Source organism: Eupeodes corollae, chromosome 1 (assembly GCF_945859685.1).
Source record: "Eupeodes corollae chromosome 1, idEupCoro1.1, whole genome shotgun sequence".
NCBI lineage: Eukaryota > Metazoa > Arthropoda > Insecta > Diptera > Syrphidae > Eupeodes > Eupeodes corollae.
In genome coordinates, this window is record NC_079147.1 from 39,952,591 (window position 1) to 39,973,489 (window position 20,899).

Sequence of the window (20,899 nt, forward strand, 5' to 3'; positions counted from 1 at the left end):
TGACAACCAACGCAAACGAATAAAGGACAACGAACTTCGGATATGCACGTGGAATGTTAGGTCCCTTAACAGACCACGTGCGGCCGAAGAATTAGCGGAGGCCCTAGAACGATATAAAGCAGATATCACCGCCATCCAGGAAATACGATGGGATGGGCCGGGCAAAAAGAGGATGAAAAACTGCGATATTTACTATGGTGACTGCTATCACGAAAACCAACAGCGCTTATTTGGATGCGGATTCGTCATTGGAGCCAGACTTAGGCAAGAAGTCTTGAGCTATAGGTGCATCAATGAGCGCCTCATGACCATACGCATCAAGGCTAAATTCGGCAACATTAGCCTGATATGCTCGCACGCCCCCACAGAAGAGAAAGACGACAACACCAAAGATATGTTCTTCGAGCTCTTAGGCAAAACATATGAGCAGTGCCCTAGCTTCGATATTAAAATAGTCCTGGGCGATTTTAATGCCAAGCTAGGAAGGGAAGACATCTTTGGTGGAATAATCGGGAAAAACAGCCTGCACGACAACACTTCCGATAATGGATTCAGGCTCATAGATTTTGCTGCGGGGCGAAACGTCATGGTAGCCAGTACGCGTTTTCCACACATCAACATCCACAAAGGAACTTGGACTTCTCCAGATCAATCTACCGTCAACCAGATTGACCATATTGCGATCGACGCCAGACACGCTTCCAGCATTATGGATGTACGAACTTTCCGAGGAGCTAACATCGACTCGGACCACTACCTCGTTGTAGCCAGGGTAGCACTTCGAATTTCCAGACCCAAGGCAAAACAGGGAGGTGCTGGGAGAAGATACAACGTCGAAAATCTACAATCGCCAGAGATCGCCAAATCCTTTTCCGACCGAGTGACAAGTAACCTCTCTCGAAGTTCTCTGCCGCCAACACAATGTATCGAAAACCAGTGGCAACATTGCCAAGATGCAATCAGAAAAGCCGCCTCTGATGTGCTGGGTTTCAAACAGCCACCAACAAGGAACCCCTGGTTTGATGAGGAATGTCGGCAGGCAAATGCAGCCAAACAACAGGCACGCAAAGCGGCGGGCATGAGAAGCGTGCGGTCGAAGATGTTGAGAGGTATAAAAGCAGGAATGAGGTTCGAAAGTTTTATGAACAGGTGAAACGAAATTAGTTAGTACCCGTAGCATGATGGTTAGTGCGTTGGACTGTCATGCAAAGGGTCTGGGTTCAATCCCTGCCTGTGCCACCTTAATTTAAAAAAAAAAATAATTTTCGCGGGTACTGCCTCTTGCGAGGAATTGACAAATCCTTCAAGAGTAATTCTTGTCATGAAAAAGTGCTTTCTCAAACTAGCCGTTCGGATTCGGCCCAAAATTGTAGGTCCCTTCCATTCCTGACAACAGTACTCGCACACCGGAATGGTTGAGAGTTGTAAGTCACTAGGCCCTGGTTCACAACGGACTGTTGCGCCACCCCATTTGATTTTTTGAAACGAAATTCACAGGTACATAAACCTAGAACCGAAGGCTGCAAAGACGAAAGTGGAAACATCATAGTGGAACCGCAGTCAATGCTGAGGATATGGAAGGACCACTTCTGCAGACTGTATAACGGCGACGAAGAACTGAATCCCGCTGTCAGGCAGGATGACCCATTCGATATAGACGACGAAAGCCAACAATCCCGTCCTCCCGACTTAGACGAAGTAAAGATTGCCATATCTAAGTTGAAGTCTAATAAAGCCGCTGGAGCAGATGGCTTGAATGCCGAGCTCTTTAAAGCAGCTGGAGATAAGTTGGTTAGGAGCATGCACCAACTTATCTGTAAGATATGGTCGGAAGAAAACATGCCCGATGAATGGAACCTCAGTATTGTTTGCCCGATCCTGAAAAAAGCAGACCCTCTAAACTGCACCAACTATAGAGGAATAAGTCTACTTAACATCGCCTATAAAATCTTCTCTGCCATAATATGTGAACGTCTAAAGCCCATCGTCAACAACCTGATAGGTCCTTATCAGTGTGGTTTTAGACCAGGAAAGTCCACAGTTGATCAAATATTCACATTACGGCAGATCCTGGAAAAAACTCAAGAGCACCAAATCGACACCCACCATCTTTTCATCGATTTCAAGGCCGCATATGACAGCATCTACAGGGACGAGCTGTATAGAGCCATGTCTAGTTTTGGCATCCCTGCCAAACTCGTCCGTTTGTGCAGGATGACCATGGAGAATTCACGCTGCTCCATAAGGGTTGGAAACAACTTAACAGAACCTTTTGATGTCAAAAAAGGTTTTAGACAAGGTGATGCGCTGTCATGCGATTTTTTTAACATCGTGCTTGAAAGAATAGTGCAGAGCTCACACGTCAACACTAGAGGCACTATCTTTCAAAAGTCTGTCCAATTACTTGCATATGATGATGACATTGACATAATCGGAAGAGCTCAGCGCTTTTGTGAGTATTGAGGCAGAGGCAGCAAAAATGGGTTTAACGGTTAATGAGGGCAAAACAAAGTACATGCTGTCGTCTAGAAAGGACATACAACACCGACGTTTTGGTCAAAACGTCACAATCGACAGACGTACCTTTGAGGTAGTCAAGGACTTCGCCTACCTAGGCTCCGCTGTAAACGCAGAAAACAACACCAGCGCTGAGATCAAACGCAGAATAACTCTTGCTAACCGCTGTTTCTTTGGACTAAGAAAGCAATTGAGTAGTAATGTCCTCTCTCGAGGGACCAAAGTGTTGCTATATAAGACCCTTATCATCCCCGTCCTGCTATACGGTGCAGAAGCATGGACCATGACAAAAGCGGATGAAAGCACCTTGGGTCGCTTCGAGAGAAAAGTTCTTCGTGTGATCTACGGTCCCGTATGCATCGAAGGGGAGTGGAGGAGAAGATGGAACGACGAACTGTACGGGCTGTACAGCGACGTAGACTTAGCAAGAAGAGTAAAAGTCCAACGACTAATATGGCTGGGTCACGTAGAGCGCATGAAATCCAATGCTCCGGCCCGGAAAGTCTTCGAACCCGCACCCACAGGACAGCGCAGTAGAGGAAGACCGCGGATCAGGTGGCGCGCACAAGTGGAAGGTGACCTCACCCAACTTGGAGCGCGAAACTGGAGACATATAGCTAGGGACCGAGCTAGATGGAGAAGTTTGTTGGGTGAGGCCCTAGTTCACACAGGACTGTAGCGCCACCTTAATTAAGTAAGTAAGTAAGTATGAAACCGTACCGTAGCGTGATAGTTTTTTTTTTCAGAAGTACTGACAAATACACTCATATTATAATTCATGTTATGAAACGTACTTCCCCATTCTGCATAAATCGTTCCATTTGCAAATAATATGCAGTTTAAGTTTAAATTTAGCTTCCATACAAAATTCTCTCCAAAACTTAAAAATAAAAAAATAAATTAGGTGGCGTAACAGTCCATGAAGAACCATGGTCTAATGACTTACAACTCTCAACCATGCCTGTGTGCGAGTAATGTTGTCAGAGATGGAAGGGACCTACAGTTTATATTCCGAAACCGAACCGCTAGTTTGAGAAAACACTTTTCATGACAATAATTACTCTTGGAGGATTTGTCAATTTCTCGCAAGAGCAGTACTCTCCGAAACTTAGTCAAGCTTTAAATAAGAAAAGCATTTTATCCGCGCGATACGTAGACCGAGCTTAATTTCATATTTAAATTTCAAAGAGTACACTACTGTTAAAATTTACTAGACTGCTTAATTGTTCGGTGCACTTATTACGAGTTAAATTTTGACAGATTATTGGAGGTCGGTGCTAAAAGGGGGAATGGCTGGGTTGAACCTCTTAAGAACATTTGCGAATTCATAAAATATCATTTGCTGAGAGATTAATTTAGAGTAAAACAAAAATTGAAGCAGAACTGTATGTAAAAAGGTCCTGTACAGTCGTAAAAAAAATTGTAGTTTGCGTGTTTATACTGTGGCATGCTTAAATTTTAAGGAGTTTTTTTTAGAAGAAAGTTTTTCGGAGCCCAAAAAAACGAAATAGAAATAACTAATAAAAAGAATTTGAGTTCCGGAAGAAGAAAACGAATTTGGCGATGTTTGTGAGGCAAAATCATTTAATTTGGAACTTGAAAGATAGAATAACAACAAAAACATTTGTTTAAATTAAGCGTTTGCTTTAAATGTTTGCTCGAGCTATGTAGTATCCTTCAGCGAACAAAAATGTTTATTACAAAAATAAACGCATCGATTCAGAATCCGATGAGTAAGCTGTGGAAGAAGTCAAATGTCAATTTTGAGATGTCTATAATATTAAAAATATCAAAAGCTCACTCTGAATCTATTCGTAACTCATTCGGCAGATTTTGTCAACATGATAATATCGAACCTAAGAATGAATGAAAAAATACAAATTTAAATGAAGAGCTGTAATGTTCTCATATCTATTAAAACGTGTACGGGAATAAGATAAATCAGCTGTTTACTTTCAAATAAATGAGAACATGTGGTTAAAAAAAAATAATTCGTAACAAATTTTATCTGTGATTTTTCATGCCTAGCTATTTGATTTTATGTTTTTAATTTTTGCAAAATTTCCAAATTTTCGATACATTTACAATGTTTAATGTAATTTCAATTATTCGTATCTTTTTTCTGGCAAAACAATCTCAGACTAGCAGTTCGTTCAAAGCAGTACCCAAAACAGCAAAGTGTGACATGACCTTAACATCGCAATTTATTTCAGAACCTTGCTTGCTTCCATTTGTTTGATTTTTTCTTTCGATCTGTCCAATCATTTTTCACTGAACACATTTTTCATTTCGTCCGTCGTCCGTCTAGTACATTTTATTATAATAAAAAGAAGTTTATTGAAAAATGGCGTCGTTGAATGAAGAAGAAAACGTTACGCATGAAAGTGGTAAGTTATTTCGTAAAAAACTTATTGTAAAAATCGAGAAACCCAGTTTTGATAAAGGTTAGTACTCGATCTTGAAATATCCAACATATCTGTGGACGAAACAACACGAATCAACCACAAACACAACGTTTTGTTTCGGACCCGCCATTTATCGGCTTTTCGGTTTCTTTTTTTTATTCAATTCGAGTAACAAAATTTTATGCCTAACCATTTGATTAACAAATTATTTTAACCAAACCATAATTATCTAAACAGGTCGCCGCACGAGGTCAGGACGAAAGGTGACTGCTCCAACACCCAGTTCCCCTGCTATCAAACCAGGTACCAGGAAGCGATCCACAAGAAAGCAAACGCAAGAACAAGTAAGTTTTAGTTTAGTTGTTTTTTTCTCCCCTAAAAAACTTTGTTGAGAATTGGTTATGGTCTCCCAACATAACCTTAAAAGTTCAGACCAATTGTCCAGGGGCTGGGCTTGATAATGATGAAAAAGATTGCAGTATGTCGGCAGGTGTGGCGTTGTTCCATCTGCCATGATTCCCTTTTGGGAACGTGATTACTTGCAAGGGCCAACTGAATCGCTTGCCAAAATTTGGCTAATTCGTTTGTGCAGATGGCATTCACTATACCTTGAGTTTTTTTTTCGTTGTATAGGTAATTGAACCAGAGCCCGAGATCATTGAAGAAGAGGAAGAAGCAAGTTCATACTCGGAACAGTCGGACATAATTAAAGAAATGCTTGCCGAAGCTGCCCAGGGGGTTATAGGAGATGGAACGTCACGTTCTCAGCAAATGAAAACACTAGAAGAGGACGGGATTTGTTTGATTGACGATGATGAGGACGACGTTCAGGAGATTATCGAAGAAGTAGTTGAGGAGGAAATGGTACACTCAGACTTGATTGAAGAAGTCCCAGAAGATGAGTTAATGGAGGAGGAAGTTCATACGGAACTTGTTGAGGAAGAAGTCGCTATTGAGGAGGTGGATCATGAAAGTCCTCATCAGGAACACCACGAAGATGTGGTGGAGCAAGAAGTAGTGGCAGAGTTAACAGATATTATCGATGAAGAGCTTCTGACCGAGACGGTTTCGGAGAACGAAATGGATACGGAAAACGACACAGCCCAAGATGGCGAAGATCCCAACGACGCAACCGCTGCCGCTGGAATAAATGCCAACAATGTAGACGATGAAAAAAGCTCATCGTTCCCATTTGGCAATGCCGCTCAGAATGAGAACTCCGAGAATGGACAAAATGAAGTCATTGCAGGCGAATCGGAAGAAACCAACACAAACGAATGTGTTGAGAGTTCCCTGTTGGCCAGCCTAGCTGGGGACAATGCCAATAGTCTGCCCTCGGTGGGGGAGGAAGAAGGAGATGTTAAGAATTTTGTCGAGAAAATGGTTACTCAGGAACAAGATGAAGATGAAGAGAGTATATCGGAACCAGCCATAGCTGAATACACACAGAACAACAGCAGTGATGCTACATTGATAAACACAGAAATGGTGTCCGAAGATGAGCTTCCAATGCCAACTAAACCAGAGGTCAACGATGCCGAAGAAGTGTCCGACGAGGAGCTACCAGCGCCGCAGAGAGCCGAACTACCTGCCGATACGGAAGTAGTTTCAGAAGATGAGCTGCCAACGAATGGCAATAGTGTTGCAAAGAAATTGGATGCGCCAGCAACTAAAAGGAAGGCAAACGAAGAAAAATCATCCGCCAGTGAGGAATACAATCCAGGAAGTCCAACCGGTGAGAGTAATGATGGACCAGTAGAAAAGAAAATCAGAGTTGATGGAGAAGGTATTTGTTTTATTTATTTTAATTAAATTAAACTAATGGAGAGTAAATTAAATTAAAATTTTAGGTGAAGAACCAAAAGAAAAGGAGAAAGAAAAAGAGAAGGAAAAAGAAAAGGAAAAGAAAAAGGAGAAAGAGAAGAAAAAGTTACCAGATCTTGAAAAATATTGGAAAGTAGTTAAAGATGATCCAGCTGATTTTACCGGATGGACGTATCTTTTGCAGTACGTTGACCAGGAGGTAAGATTAACAACAATAATTAAATTATTTTCAGCTTAAGAAATATCTGCAAGAACAAAAGGGCAAGCCGGTTCATTGATCGGTAGTATGACATTAAAAGTAATAGGTTTCCATTATGTCTTATCGAACAGTAGAACAAATCGTTACATTGCCTCAGCCATCCAACAAACTTTTCCATATAGCTCGTTCCCTAGGTAGATGTGCACTCCAAGTTGGGTGAGGTCACTTTCAACTTGCGCTGTCCACCATGCGCTCTTCGTGACCCAACCACCTGAGGTGTTCGGCTTTTATCCTTCTGGCTAAGTCTACGTCGATGTACAGCCCTTACAGCTCGTCGTTCCATCTTCTCCTCCACTCACCTTCTTTGCACACGAAACCGTAGATATTACGAGTAACTTTTCTCTCGAAACGACCCGCTTTTGTCATATTCCATGCTTCTACATCTTAAAGAAGGACGGGGTGGTTCGAGAGAGGTCTTTCCTGCTCAATTCTTTGCCCAAAGAAACAGTCGTTAACAAAAGTAATTATTTGTTTGGTGTCAGCGCTGGTGTTGTTTTCTGCACAGCGTAGCCAAAAGACGAAGTTCTTAGCTATTTAAAAGTTACGTCCATTGATGGTGTCGTTCTGACCGAGACGTCGGTGTTGTAATTCCTTTCTTGATGACATTATGTAATTTGTTTTGCCCTTATTAGACGCTAAACCCATTTTTGCCGCCTCTGCCTCAATACTCACAAAAGCCCCGTTGACATAACGCTGAATTCTTCTGATTATGCCAATGTCATCACCATATTACTCACTTACCTACTTACTTAAGGCGCTACAGTCCGGGGCGGACCTGGGCCTCAACCAACATGCGTCTCCAGCCAGCTCGGTCCCTAGCTAGCTGTCTCCAGTTTCGAACGCCAAGTTGGTTAAGGTCTTCACCCACCTGAGTGCGCCACCTGAGTCGCAGTCTTTCTTTACTGCACCGTCTCGGGATTGGATTCGAAGACCTCCCGGGCTGGAGCATTGATGTACATTCGCTCTACATGACCCAGCCATCTAAGCTGTTGGACCTTAATTCTGCTAACTAGGCCAGTGTCGCTGTACAGCCCGTACAGTTCGTCGTTATACCTTCCTACGACGCTCTCATCTTTCTTTGACAGGGTCCAGGTCTCAGCGCCATAAATGAGAACCGGGATGATGAGTGTGTTAAAGGTGGTGATTTTAGATGCTCGCGAGAGAACTTTATTACTCAATTGCCTTTTAAGTCCAAAAAGGCAGCGATTTGCAAGTTATTTGTCGTTTGATTTCAGCGCTGGTGTCGTTTTCTGTGTTAATAGTGGTGCCTAGGTAGACAAATTCCTTAACTACCTCGAAGTTATAGCTATCCATGGTGACGTTTTGTCCAAGACGTTGTTGTTCAATGTCCTTTTCTGATGACAGCATATACTTGGTCTTGCCCTCATTGACCACTAAATCGTCTTCGCTTCCGTCGCAATGCTCAAAAACGCTCCACTGACATGACGCTTTAGTCTTCCAATTATGTCAATGTCATCAGCGTATCCAAGTAATTGGATGGACCTTTGGAAGATTGTGCCTCTAGTGTTGACGGTTGAGTTTTGCACATTTCTTTCCAGAACGATATTGAAGAAGTCGCATGACAGTGCAATGCCTTGTCTAAAGCCTTTTTTGATATCAAATGCATCGTGAGATCTTTTCCGACCTTGATAGAACAGCGAGCATTCTCCATTGTCATTCTGCACAAACGGATAAGTTTGACATTTTGCCGTATCGTCGATTTTACCGTATAAGCCAGTGTCAATATAGTTTAAATGAGTATATTCAGACGATACGGCATTTAACTGTATACGGTAAATTTACCGATGAAGTCGATTTTGTCATTCGGTTTTGTCTCTGCAAATCGTTTTCGGTCGTACGGTAACAAAACCGATTCGGCTTATCGTGGCAATGTATTTATAGACAGTGCGTTCAGACGATTCGATATTTTGACCGATGGTGCGTCGTTGGGCTACTGTCGAATAATTTATTGCTGGTATAAAGTAGTTTTTGTATACGAGTACGGTGTAGGGTTGGTGCACGGTTAAATTAACGTCAAAAGACACCGAATCGAGAAAATATCCGACACGGTGAAAATATCGAATCGTGTGAGATTCCTCTCATCGGGCATGCTTTCCTCGGACAATATTTTGCAGATGAGTTGGTGCATGCTCCCTACCAAGTCATCGCCTGCTGCTTTAAATAGTTCTACAGCGATGCCGTCAGCTCTAGCAGATTTGTTTGACATAACTTTAGATATAGCTATCTTCACTTCGTCAAGGTCGGGTAGGCGGAATTGTTGATCTGTGTCGCCTAAGTTGAATGGTTCTATCTCCCTTACAGCGGAATTCAATTCGTCTTCGCCTATATAATTTGGAGAAGTGGTCTTTCCATATTCTCAACATAGACTGCGGTTCCACTACGATGTTCCCCTGATCGTCCTTACAGGCTTCGGTTCGTGGAACCTCACGAACTTCATTCCTGTTGTGACAACCATCTATCCCCTCGATCGCGCGCTTCTCATGCTCTCTTTTTTCTATCTAAGAAGCCGGTGTTCCTCTCTCCTCTTCTGCTCGTAGAGCTCGCGAGCAGCTCTGGTCCTTTTATGCAGCCCCCTTTCGTATGCCTCTTGTTTAGCTGCGTGCGCTTGCTGGCATTCGTCGTCAAACCAGGGGTTTCGCATCTCTGATGGCTACAAGGCAATGTTGCCACTGGTTTTCAATGCATAATGCAGGCAGCATATGCTATTAGAGACTCGATCGAAAAAGGACATGGCAGTCTCTTGCGATTGTAACCGTCTAACGTCAAAACTTCTCACAGTACTTCCTTGTTTTGGCTTGGATCGTGATATCCGTAGCCCTAACTTAGCTACAACGGAGTAGTGGTCCGAGTCAATGTTGGCCCCTCAGAATGTTCCGACATCCTGTATACTGGAGAAATGTCGATCGCATTCCGGTCAATCTGGTTGCAAGTTGATTGTTAGGAGATGTCCCCTTCTGGATGTTGAGATGTGTGAACTGCGTACTAGCTACCAGAACATCTCGCCCGTAGCGAAATCGATTAGCCTGAATCTATTGTCGGAGATGGTGTCGTGCAGGCTGTATCTCCCGATTGTATCACTCTTCCTAGCTTGGCTATAAAATCTCCTAAGACAATCTTAATGTCATAGGCAGGGCACTGCTCATATGTCTTGTCTAAGAGATCGAAGAATATGTCTTTGGTGTCTTTATCTTTCTCCTCTGTTTGGGCATGCGCTTATATTAGGCTTATGTTGGCGAATTAAGCCTTGATGCGGATTGTTGTGATTCGCTCGCTCACACTGTTGAAACTCAAGACTTTTTGCCTGAGTCAAATCCACATCCAAATAGACACTGTCTTGGTTCTCGGTAGCAGTCACCGTAGTATACATCGCAGTCTTTTAGTTTGCGTTTGCCCGGTCCATCCCATCGCAGTTCTTGGATGGCGGTAATATCTGCCTTGCAGCAGTTTAGGGCTTTCGCTAATTGTTCGGCTGCAAGTGGTCTGGTAAGGGACCTAACATTGCGTGGGTTTTCAACAGTGAATCCGTCCGTATCCGAAGCTTGATGGTGGTATTTTTTACTTGACCAGGAAGTAACCCCGACGGCACAACCCCCAACCTGGAGAGCCAGATCCTTAGAATAACTCCAAAAACGGGGAGGCGGTGTTCTTGGGTTTTTTCCAGGACCTGCCGTAATGTGAATATTTGATCGATTGTGGACTTTCCTGGTCTAAAACCACACTGATAAGGACCTATCAGGTTGTTGACAATGGGCATAAGACGTTCACAAATTACGGCAGAGAAGATTTTATAGGAGATGTTAAGTAGACTGATTCCTCTATAGTTGGTGCAGTTTAGAGGGTCTCCTTTTTTTAGGATCGGGCAAACAATACTGAGGTTCCATTCATCAGGCATGCTTTCTTCCGACCATATCTTACAGATAAGTTGGTGCATGCTCCTAACCAATTTATCTCCAGCTGCTTTAAAGAGCTCGGCATTCAAGTCATCTGCTCCAGAGGCTTGTTAGACTTCAGCTTAGATATGCCAATCTTTACTTCGTCTAAGTCGGGAGGAAGAGATTGTTGGCTTTCGTCGTCTATGTTGAATGGATCATCCTTCCTGACAGCGGAATTTGACGTTTATGTACTTGTGAATTTCTTTTACCTGTTCATAAAATGTTCGAACTTCATTCCTGCTTTTGAATCTCTCAACATCTTTAAACGCATGCTCTCCTTCCTTCTGAGAAGTCGGTGTTCCTTTGTCTTCTTTTGCTCATAGAGTTCGTGAGCAGCTCTCATCACTATGCAGCGAAGCTTTGCTTGGCTGTTGTTTTGTTGCATTTGCCAGCCGACATTTTTCACCGAACCAAGGGTTTCTTCTTATCTCGGATAAGAATTTGGCGATCTTTTGCGATTGTAGCCGATCGAAGTTGTATCTGCTACCAGCATCTCCCTCTTTGTTCCTCGGAAAGTTTGGACGTTCATGATGCTGAAAGCGAGTCTAGCTTCGGTCGCAATATGGTCAATAGGGTTGACGGTGCATTGGTCTGGAGAACTACAAGTTCCTTTGTGAATGTTGAGATGTGGACAACGCTGAGCTTACATCCGCTATCCATCTCTTCTGAGAAGGCGTTTACGCATTAAGCTTATGTTGCCAAATTTGGCATCGATGCGAATGGTCATAAGAAGCCCGTTGAAGCACATGTAGATGAAGGCTTGTAGCCTAAATCAAGCTCCACATCACTTGACGTCACTAAAAATAGTATAACTCGCTTCTCTCAGCAAGAGCTCCAGTTCCTTACTTAATTCTCCTCGACAGTATTTAAAGAAGAGCTTTTAAAATGATTTATGGCATCACTGTTATACTGGAGCTTCAATTGATGCTTATCAGTTTAACCTTGAGCCCAGGATCCGAGTCCGAAGACTCGTCCCTTGGCCGCACTCTCCAATATGGAATGCCTTATTAAGCTTTCTCTTTCTTTGTCATTTAAATGTTTGAGAATTCAAAAGCGCACTGTCAAATAAACCTCTTTCTCACCCCTCAAAAATGTTCCTTATGCTTTCACTTTGTATCAGGCATTTTAAAGGGATACAGAACCCTTTGAGTTACAGTCAATTACAATATCAACAAAGTGCTACTTTTTTCTCACTTTTGAAATAAGTTTTCAATACTTTCGTTGTTAAAACGTAAACTGGTTCATTTCTCTCTGAATACACTGAATTTCTGCCAAGATTTCAAATAAATATCAGTTGTCAAAATAACCTTTCATTTTAAAAAAAATGTCACAAGATAGTCAAATAAATAAAATAATGGTAGTGTAACCTTCTTAGATATGACCCAATATTGTCATTCTATATGTAAATTAATTGTCGTAAATTATTGTGAATTTTCAGACTGATGTAGAAGCCGCCCGGGAAGCTTACGATGCATTTCTATCCCATTACCCATACTGCTATGGCTACTGGCGCAAATATGCCGATTATGAAAAACGCAAAGGAGTCAAAGCCAATTGTAACGAGGTGAGTAAAAATGAACTTTCAAAAAATGAGATTCTCGAATTCTGTTCAAGCCCGCGTTCTTTTTTCTATGTTCTAATGTTCTTAATGTACGAGAATTAATAATCTAATAATCATAAAATAAAAATAAAAAAAAAAACGAAACCACTTCAACTTCAAGAAAGAAATCTTCATGCGCAATAATTAACTTTTAACATTTATGAATTTTAAAGCTAATTTTAAATTAGTTTTGACAAATTAATTCTTTTTTGTAACAAAGAGAAAGACGACATTTGTTTTTTAGAGAATTCCTAATCCTAATAATAACGTTAATATCGCATTGCAAATCACATACATACTACAATTAATCTATAATTTCCAACAGCCTACGTTCATGGGCACTTGTTGCTGTTGTAATTGTGCAGTCGAGCTTCCTCTGTTCCTCTGTTCCGACGAGGACGAGGACACAGTTGTTGTTGTCCTTAAAAATTTCCTGAATAATGTTATTTTGAAATATGTGAAATTTATTATTTTGTTGTATACCAAGCAGCACATCATCAATGTTGGCATTCAAAAAACTGATTTTATTTCTTATTTTGAAATCGGATGATTAAAAAAAAATGATGATTTTCAATTCAAATGATAAAAACTTTTTAAAAACAATAAAATAAATTAATGCGCCATTGATGATGGGCTACGACATGAAGTATAATAAAAAACGTATTGTTATTTACCAAAAGAAATTCTATGCTACAAGAAAAATTATTGCAATAAAGAAATACAACTTTCCATTTTTTGTCTCATAAATATAATCGTTTCTACCAACAACAAACAAAAAATACAGTTTCGTTTTAAAGTTAATACAATTTTCAATTTAAGTTTAAACAATCATTCATATTTTTGTTTCCTCTCAACAACAAAAAAAGAAATAGTCTAGTTCTAGTTTATGGGTGAAAGTGATGTTTAGTTTGAAATATTTGTAAATATTACTGATTGCATTTGCATTTTGTTGTATTTGTTCTTGTCGTGGTATTTTGATTCCTATTCGTATATTATATAGTGTGAGTTTAGAAAAATTATTATACAAAAAAAAAATCATTTGCCCAGGCGTAAGTACGAAATGGTATTAAAAATGAAATATTTCAATTATTATTTATTTAATCATTAATCACCTAATAACATTCAAATACTATTTGTTTTAAAATTAAATTTAAAAAAAAAATAAATAGTTTCTTACAACAGGTTTAGGAGGCCAAATTCCAGCGCGTGTGTTGCAAGATATTACAAGGAACAAAACAAATTTAATTTCTTTCAGTTAAAATATAAAATCTGCTGTTGAATCGCAAAATGTCTGTTAATTTAAGACGAAAACGACGATGTGATTTTTTTTTTTAAAGTTAAGTTAAATTCGATAGTTGTTATAACTTGAAATGTAAATGTTCTGAAAGTTATTCTTTTAAGAATTCATATTCCAACAATAGTTGGTAAGATTTAATTTACTATTCGGCTCGAAAATTGAGTACAGTTCATTAGTAAGTAAGTCATTCATTCATTTACATTAATTTACAAAATTTTATACAAATTTTTGAATTTAGGTGCTATGGCTATGCCGTCAGCCAGGTTGACAAACAAAATAATTAATAATATTTAAATCTATACTTATAAATATCTTTCAAAAATGTACATACTTAATGCTTTCCAATCATGCTCGTTAAGAATGTTTATAGTCTCTTGTAGAGCAAGAGTATTTTTCCCGAAAAAGTAGCGTCTTTGAGTTTTTAAATATTGGACAGATACCAATGAAATGTAGACAATCTTCTTTTTATTTTAAGTTGCACAGGGTACAGAATTGGTTCAAACTACCATTATAAGGACTTCCATTTAAGTTGAGAACTTCACATCTTGCTTTAAAGATTAGGGATATCTCTTTATAATTCAGTGAATCCTTAAAATAATTTCTGGCTCCCAGATTATAGCTGAGCTGACTGTAGATTGTTCTACTGAATGAGTCTTGAGCTTCTTCTATCAGTGAATTCCTCATTATGTCCTCATTTTTCTCTATGATGCTGTACATTTTTGTTCCTTCAATTGGTTCATTATTGTAGTATCTCCAAAATCGGGACTTTATCCAATCTTTCTCATTTCCTGGGGAGCACTCTGAATCCAAGTGAGAAGTTTTTCGGCCTTTGTGGATGCATTACTCCGTATAAACTAACCTAACCTACATTCGGGACTTACAATTCTCTCGAACGTGGTAAAGAGATCAGAGTGCCTAAGTACTGATAGGACCATGCAGCTGTACAGCAGCAAGCTTTAAATCTTTAGTTTGGTTTCTGAATTTCTATAGCTTTTAGAGACCTTACACCCTATTCGTACCACGTTTTTCTACAAGTAATTTAAATGCCTTGCTTTAAATTCATGCTCAGTTATTTGTATTATTATTTTTGAGCAACTAATCGTCTCCCTTCAATGAAATCAAAGACGTTTGAGTTTATGGCTCTTGTATGCCATAATTAGTGCGGTTTTGGGATACATGCATTAGTTGAAAACTACTGGTATTGTGGATACCTTCATGGCAGTTTAAACTTAACAATTTTATAAATAAGGTTAATTTGTTACACCAGTTAAAAATTTATGAATAAAAACAATGCAATTATTAACTGTCCTTTGCCACAGAGGCTGAATTTGAAGAAGCTTTATCCTATGTTTAAAGAGAGGGGAGATTATAAGGATCAGACTATGGTACCCCTCTTAAGGCGAAACATATAAAATCGCGTTGAACAGATTCTATCCTGTTCTTGTGGATCTCTTAAAAGGGAGGCCATATTTGGGATGGGTACTCCAGATAGGGGCGACCAAAGTGTTATATAGAGCTGAAATTAATTAGAGCAACGCTTAACAAGTCCTTAAATAGACTAACGACCGAATTAATATGCTCCGTGAAATCGAGATTCGAATTAAAAAGATTTTCAAGATCTTTTTAACTAGAAACTAGAAGAACGTTTTAAAGAGAAAGTCATTGCCTGACATTTATTTGGATTAAGGTTAAGCTCGTTTTTATTTGAACCAAATAAGAAAACTTTTAATATCCTCTTGGAGTTGTAATCGATCGTTTAAAGATTGTATGCTATTGAAGATTTTAATATCATCTGCATAGATTAAAATATTACTAAATCGTACAAAAAGGAGTACATTATTGATTGCTAGGATAAAGAGTAGAGGTCCTAAATGATAACCCTGAGGAACTCTTCATTTGGCAATAAAAGGTTTGGAGAAGAACTTCTGAATTTTACGTGATAACACCGTTTTTGAAGATGAGATGTAATCCATGTGATAAACTTATGATAATATGAAAAGTTGGTCAAAACCTTTGGAACAAGCTCCAATGAGCAATTATGCAAAAATGCAAGTAGATTAGTAATTGTGGAACGTCTTCGTATAAACCCATGATGTTGATTACATTTAATGTTCTTGCAGTTAAAATTTAAACCAGCACACACAACTAGTTCAAAAAGTTTGAGAGGACAGTTTAGATAGTTGTCTGTAATTAATGATGCCAGACCTTTTAAAAGACTGATGTAATAAATGCCTTCTCCATGTGGCTGGGAATTTATCTGAGCTCAGAGACAATTCGAGGAATTCCAACTGCCCCAGAGGAAAACTCATCTTTAAGTAATGCCAAGTAATTCAAAATTTTGTCTAACTTCAAAGAAAGAAAAAGAAAGAAATTCTCATCTATTTTTATTGGAGCGTCAATGAAAGATTGCTGAAAGTTGCTGGAGTACTAACTAAGCTATGATTATTATAAGTAAAATTTACTGGTCAGATTTCCAATTTATATTGACAAATTTTCAAAAGCTTTTCTCTTTAAGCTGAAGAGAGCTTTTGCATATCTATAAGATATTCGGCATATACATAATTGGAAAAAGATATAAATATACTCAACGATCTTCAGAGGACATTCATTTTCCAAGCACTTTTTCTCTTGTTCCAAAGCATTTTATGCTCTTCCGTATGCCATGTATTCCGTATGTATAAAATATTTGGATATTTTAAGAGGAACAATATTCCAAAACCTTTTAAAGGATTCCAAAACATTTTAAAAGTGTGAAACTTTTTGTTATAATCTTCTCAGAAAGCTATTTCCTAGTAAATGCCTGTCCAAGTCAAGTTTGGGATGGCATTTATCTATATTCGATATAGCAAAGTTTGATTGAACTACTGCCTTACTTAAAGCGTAGATGAAAACACAAAATTGATTTCAAGAACAGCCAACTTGCTGTAAGTCCTGTTGAAACGAACATAATGATGCTTCTAAGTAAGACTCAGCTTCTGATGTGACCCAATTAATGCATGGGAGGTTAAAGAAACCTAAAAGAATAATATTCATATCGAAACCAGCGATGTCCATGATAAACAAAAGCTACCACATCTCAAATATCAGTAAAAGGTTATCAGTTGAATGTTCTTAAATATACTTTATATGTGTAGGGTCCGCTTCTTACGTTCTATAAAAAAGCCCCTGATATGTATTACTTTTAGTCGTATTATCAATATATTGTTGCTGGTATAGTATAGTTATAGTTATAGTTCCTAAAAATGTTCTGTGACGTGCATGGTTTCGTATGTTACATGTTACTTCTTTTCTCGGCTAATGAAATACAAATGAGTTAAAAGCTCCCATAGCCTCATTAGGTACGAAATGAATAACAAAAATATTGTCCTATTTTGAAGTCGCTTTATTGATGCTATAGAACATTCAAAAGGTAAACAGCAAACTCATTTTCTTCACTTAAAACACTTCTATAACTGATTGAGTTTAGTTTGTACATTGTTCTGTCTTGCAACACAAAACGTGAGGAGCGCAACAACTTTATTTGTAGTTTTTGTCCTTGTGTTCATTAACAAAAAGAAAACAGTATACAATTTCTTATCATCTTCGTAAATTCTTCTCCTCAAATTTTATCACATTCTCCCAACACCTAAATAAATAAAAGCAACTCCAAAAAAGCTAAGTATGCTTTGAATTTCATTTGGTAAAACTAAATATGGCACAATTTCCCTATTTCTTTTCTTTCTTTTTTATTTTCGTTTTCTTTGCCTCTATATCTTTCTCCACATGTGAAACAAACCAAAAAAAAAAACAAACGTATTCTGATCGCTAAATAGGTGTTCGAACGTGGCCTTAAAGCGATTCCACTCTCCGTCGATCTCTGGATACATTATTTGACGCATGTAAAATCTAACCAAGGTGACAACACCGAATTCATTCGATCGCAATTTGAAAGAGCAATAGCCGCATGTGGATTGGAATTCAGATCGGACAAACTGTGGGATGCATACATTAAATGGGAAACAGAAGCCAAACGCTTTCAAAATGTGACAAAAATCTATGACCGGCTCCTGAACATTCCAACACAAGGCTACAATGGACATTTTGGAAAGTAAGATTGGACAAACATTGCTGTGACAAATTCTTTTTTATTAACTTACTATAATTTCTAGTTTCCAAGATTTAATCAACAATCATCCTGCAAATGCAACTATTTCTGTAGAAGAATTCAAGAAACTTCGAGCCGAAGTACGCGAAGCTTTGAAGGCTTCAAAAGAAAACAGCAAGCAACAGCATATAGACAATGAAGTACCTGTTGGTGCGGGAACAGAAGAGAATGAACCAGAAGAATCAGCCGATGAAGCTGACGATCACGTGCGCTCAGGCGAGGAAATGACTGCCATAAAGGATAAAATTATATCAGAACGAAGGAAACTACACAAGGCAACGGTGGCGGCAGTCATAGCTCGCTGGACGTTCGAGGAAGGCATAAAGCGACCCTATTTCCATGTGAAACCCCTCGAGCGTTGCCAGTTGAAGAACTGGAAGGACTACCTCGATTTTGAAATCGAAAAAGGTGATCGGAAGAGAATTTTGATTCTATTTGAACGTTGCCTTATCGCCTGCGCGCTCTATGATGAGTTTTGGCTCAAGCTTATCCGCTATCTGGAAGCACAAAGCGACCCCGAGTTGATAGGTGTCACGAGAGACGCCTACTATCGGGCTTGTACCATTCACCATCCGGACAAACCAAGTTTGCATCTGATGTGGTCCGCCTTCGAAGAGTGCCAGAACGAGTTCGAAAAAGCAGCTCAAATCCTCATCGATTTGGAGAAAATCTGTCCGAACCTCCTACAGATTGCCTATCGGCGGATAAATGTCGAAAGACGTCGGGGGGACTTCGAGAAGTGCAAGAAACTCTACGAGCACTACATAGAAACAGCGAAGAACAAGAACATTGCCGGAAGCTTATCAATCAAATATGCCAGATTCTGTAATAAGATCTGTGGAGACTTGGACGGAGCAATTAAGGTGTTGCAACAAGCGCTAGAAAAGGATCCGGCCAACACGAGGGTGGCCCTTCAGATGATCGATGTTGCTCTGCAAAGGTCGAAGGTTGACGAGAAAGAAGTCGTTTCAATTATGGACAAGTTTATGGCTCGGGAGAATGTAGAGTTGGAGCAAAGGGCGCTGTTCGCTCAGAGAAAGGTCGAATTTTTGGAGGACTTTGGCAGTAAGGCTAGCGGTCTTCTGGAAGCACAGAGAGCCCTCCAAGTTGCCCTTAACAAAGTTAACGAAGCTAAGAAAAAGAGGTTTGCTACTTAAACAGCTTAATTGATAAATAACTTAAAATTTAATTTTTCCCTTTTTTTTATTTCAGTGAAAATAGTCCAAATAAGAAATCATCATCCTCAAGTAGTAAAGATGCTGGTGCTACATCAAATCAAGCTCAAGCAACAACCGCGTACAACAATAGCACCAGTGGCTCGTCGGCGAGCTACAACTATGGTTCAGGTACAAACGCCAGCTATTACGGCCAAAGTGGTCAAGCATACCCACAGCAACAGCAGTACGATGGTTACTATAACCACTGGCAATACGGCTCTGGCTACAGCGGGTATGGCCAATGGAGTGGCTATGGAAACTATTATTAGGATCTAAAATAGTTTTTACTAATCTATTTTAAAATGATTTGTTTTTTTTTCTAACTTTAAAATTCTTATAAACATCGTTTATATAGTTTTACATGTTTCTGTTGACGATCATTATTTACTGTACTTACCTAAAATTAAACGCTTAAATTGAGTTTTATTTACATCAAATTCGCTCTTTTAACTTTTCTTTGTTTGGTTTGTTTTGGCAAATGGATCTTTAAATATAACAATCATGATATTTGATTTTGTATAAAATGAAAGCTTTCAATGAAGTTTCAACAAAATAGTAATACGCGAAATTATGATAAATATAACAATATACATACATATTTATATATGTACATAAATATACAAATTTATTATAAGCAAAAATACAATAAAATAGTTCTCAAGGTCAGCCTATAAGAATTACATTCGAAATTTAATAAACAACTACAAAAAAAACAAGGATAATTATTTGTATTTACGGTTTAATTAATAGTTTTAATAAATAAATACGATATGAAGAAATTATGTGTTTGTTACTTCATTTAACTGTTGTTTTGATAAGAAATTTAACTATTTCCAGCTCGGGGTAGGTAGTTTGCAAAAGCAGAATAACTTGTAAGTATCTAGGAGCAGAATATGAAATTTGAAATTCGTATTAAAAATTTGGAGGGGCAAACCTAATGTTGATTAAAATCAAAAAAAAAAGAAAGGTTTAGGAAAATATTTCACCCCAAACATTTTTTCGGCTGAAATTTTACTTTATTAAATTAAGAATGTTATAATTATTGGGCACTATCGATAATTTCCCAGGGAATTTTATTTCCCACGGAAATTTTCATTCCGGTTTTTTCATAAAAGTCAGCCTAATATAGACCTGGATAAGACATGATCGTAAAGATTTACGATCTAACAAAAGATGAATTGCAGAAGATACGAGGAGCGTTCAATATATACCCCTATTACCATTGGCGAGTCGAATGAATAAACGTGTGAGTGTGAGAAATTGGTATTACCGTTGGCGAATTGAGAACCGTTGATTCGACTTAAATGTCATTACTTTTTCGAAGTTTGGTCTCACTCTATTGTCGTTATCGAATGTTCGTTAATTTGAACGTCATTCGAGTTATTTTTTGTCGAACGTTCATATTGTGTGAGAAAAGGTCGAAGCTTATGCAAAAGAAATGTCGGAAAATAAAACAATGTAAGTACATATGTTTATTTCATTTCTTTTATAAAATAACATGAATCAATGAATTTTTTTTATTCAGCTGCAAGAGAACTAATAAAAATCAGTTCGAAAAGCAAACTGCAACACAGACAGAGGTAGTAAAAATCGAAAAAGAAAAGTTAAGTTTTCTGTCCGACATCGCCAGATTTTCCAGAAAAAGCTACGAAATTCAAAGAGAGAAGCTTGCTCTACTAAAAG

The 20,899-nt window shown here is 38.8% G+C and overlaps 1 protein-coding gene across 2 annotated transcripts; it reads left to right on the plus strand.

The window, feature by feature from the left end:
- The first annotated feature begins 4,787 nt into the window (after positions 1-4,787).
- LOC129953894 (pre-mRNA-processing factor 39) lies at positions 4,788-20,014 on the plus strand. 2 transcript variants are annotated; one of them, XM_056067426.1, is made up of 8 exons: positions 4,788-4,904; positions 5,160-5,266; positions 5,556-6,708; positions 6,773-6,945; positions 12,397-12,522; positions 17,668-17,942; positions 18,004-19,143; positions 19,212-20,014. In XM_056067426.1, the coding sequence occupies exons 1-8, from the start codon at positions 4,862-4,864 to the stop codon at positions 19,483-19,485; spliced, it is 3,291 nt and encodes a 1,096-aa protein (XP_055923401.1). In that variant the 5' UTR covers positions 4,788-4,861; the 3' UTR covers positions 19,486-20,014. The 2 variants fall into 2 exon arrangements, with proteins under 2 accessions (XP_055923401.1, XP_055923400.1); XM_056067425.1 differs by having other exon boundaries at positions 4,829-4,961.
- The last annotated feature ends 885 nt before the right edge of the window (positions 20,015-20,899 follow it).

Bases quoted from the DNA above. Each gene is read 5' to 3' on its own strand.
- LOC129953894 (XM_056067425.1), top strand. From the start codon at position 4,862: ATGGCGTCGTTGAATGAAGAAGAAAACGTTACGCATGAAAGTGGTAAG. The intron at 4,962-5,159 runs GTTAGTACTCGA...TTATCTAAACAG, and splicing joins GAAACCCAGTTTTGATAAAG to GTCGCCGCACGAGGTCAGGA. The intron at 6,946-12,396 runs GTAAGATTAACA...GTGAATTTTCAG, and splicing joins TGCAGTACGTTGACCAGGAG to ACTGATGTAGAAGCCGCCCG.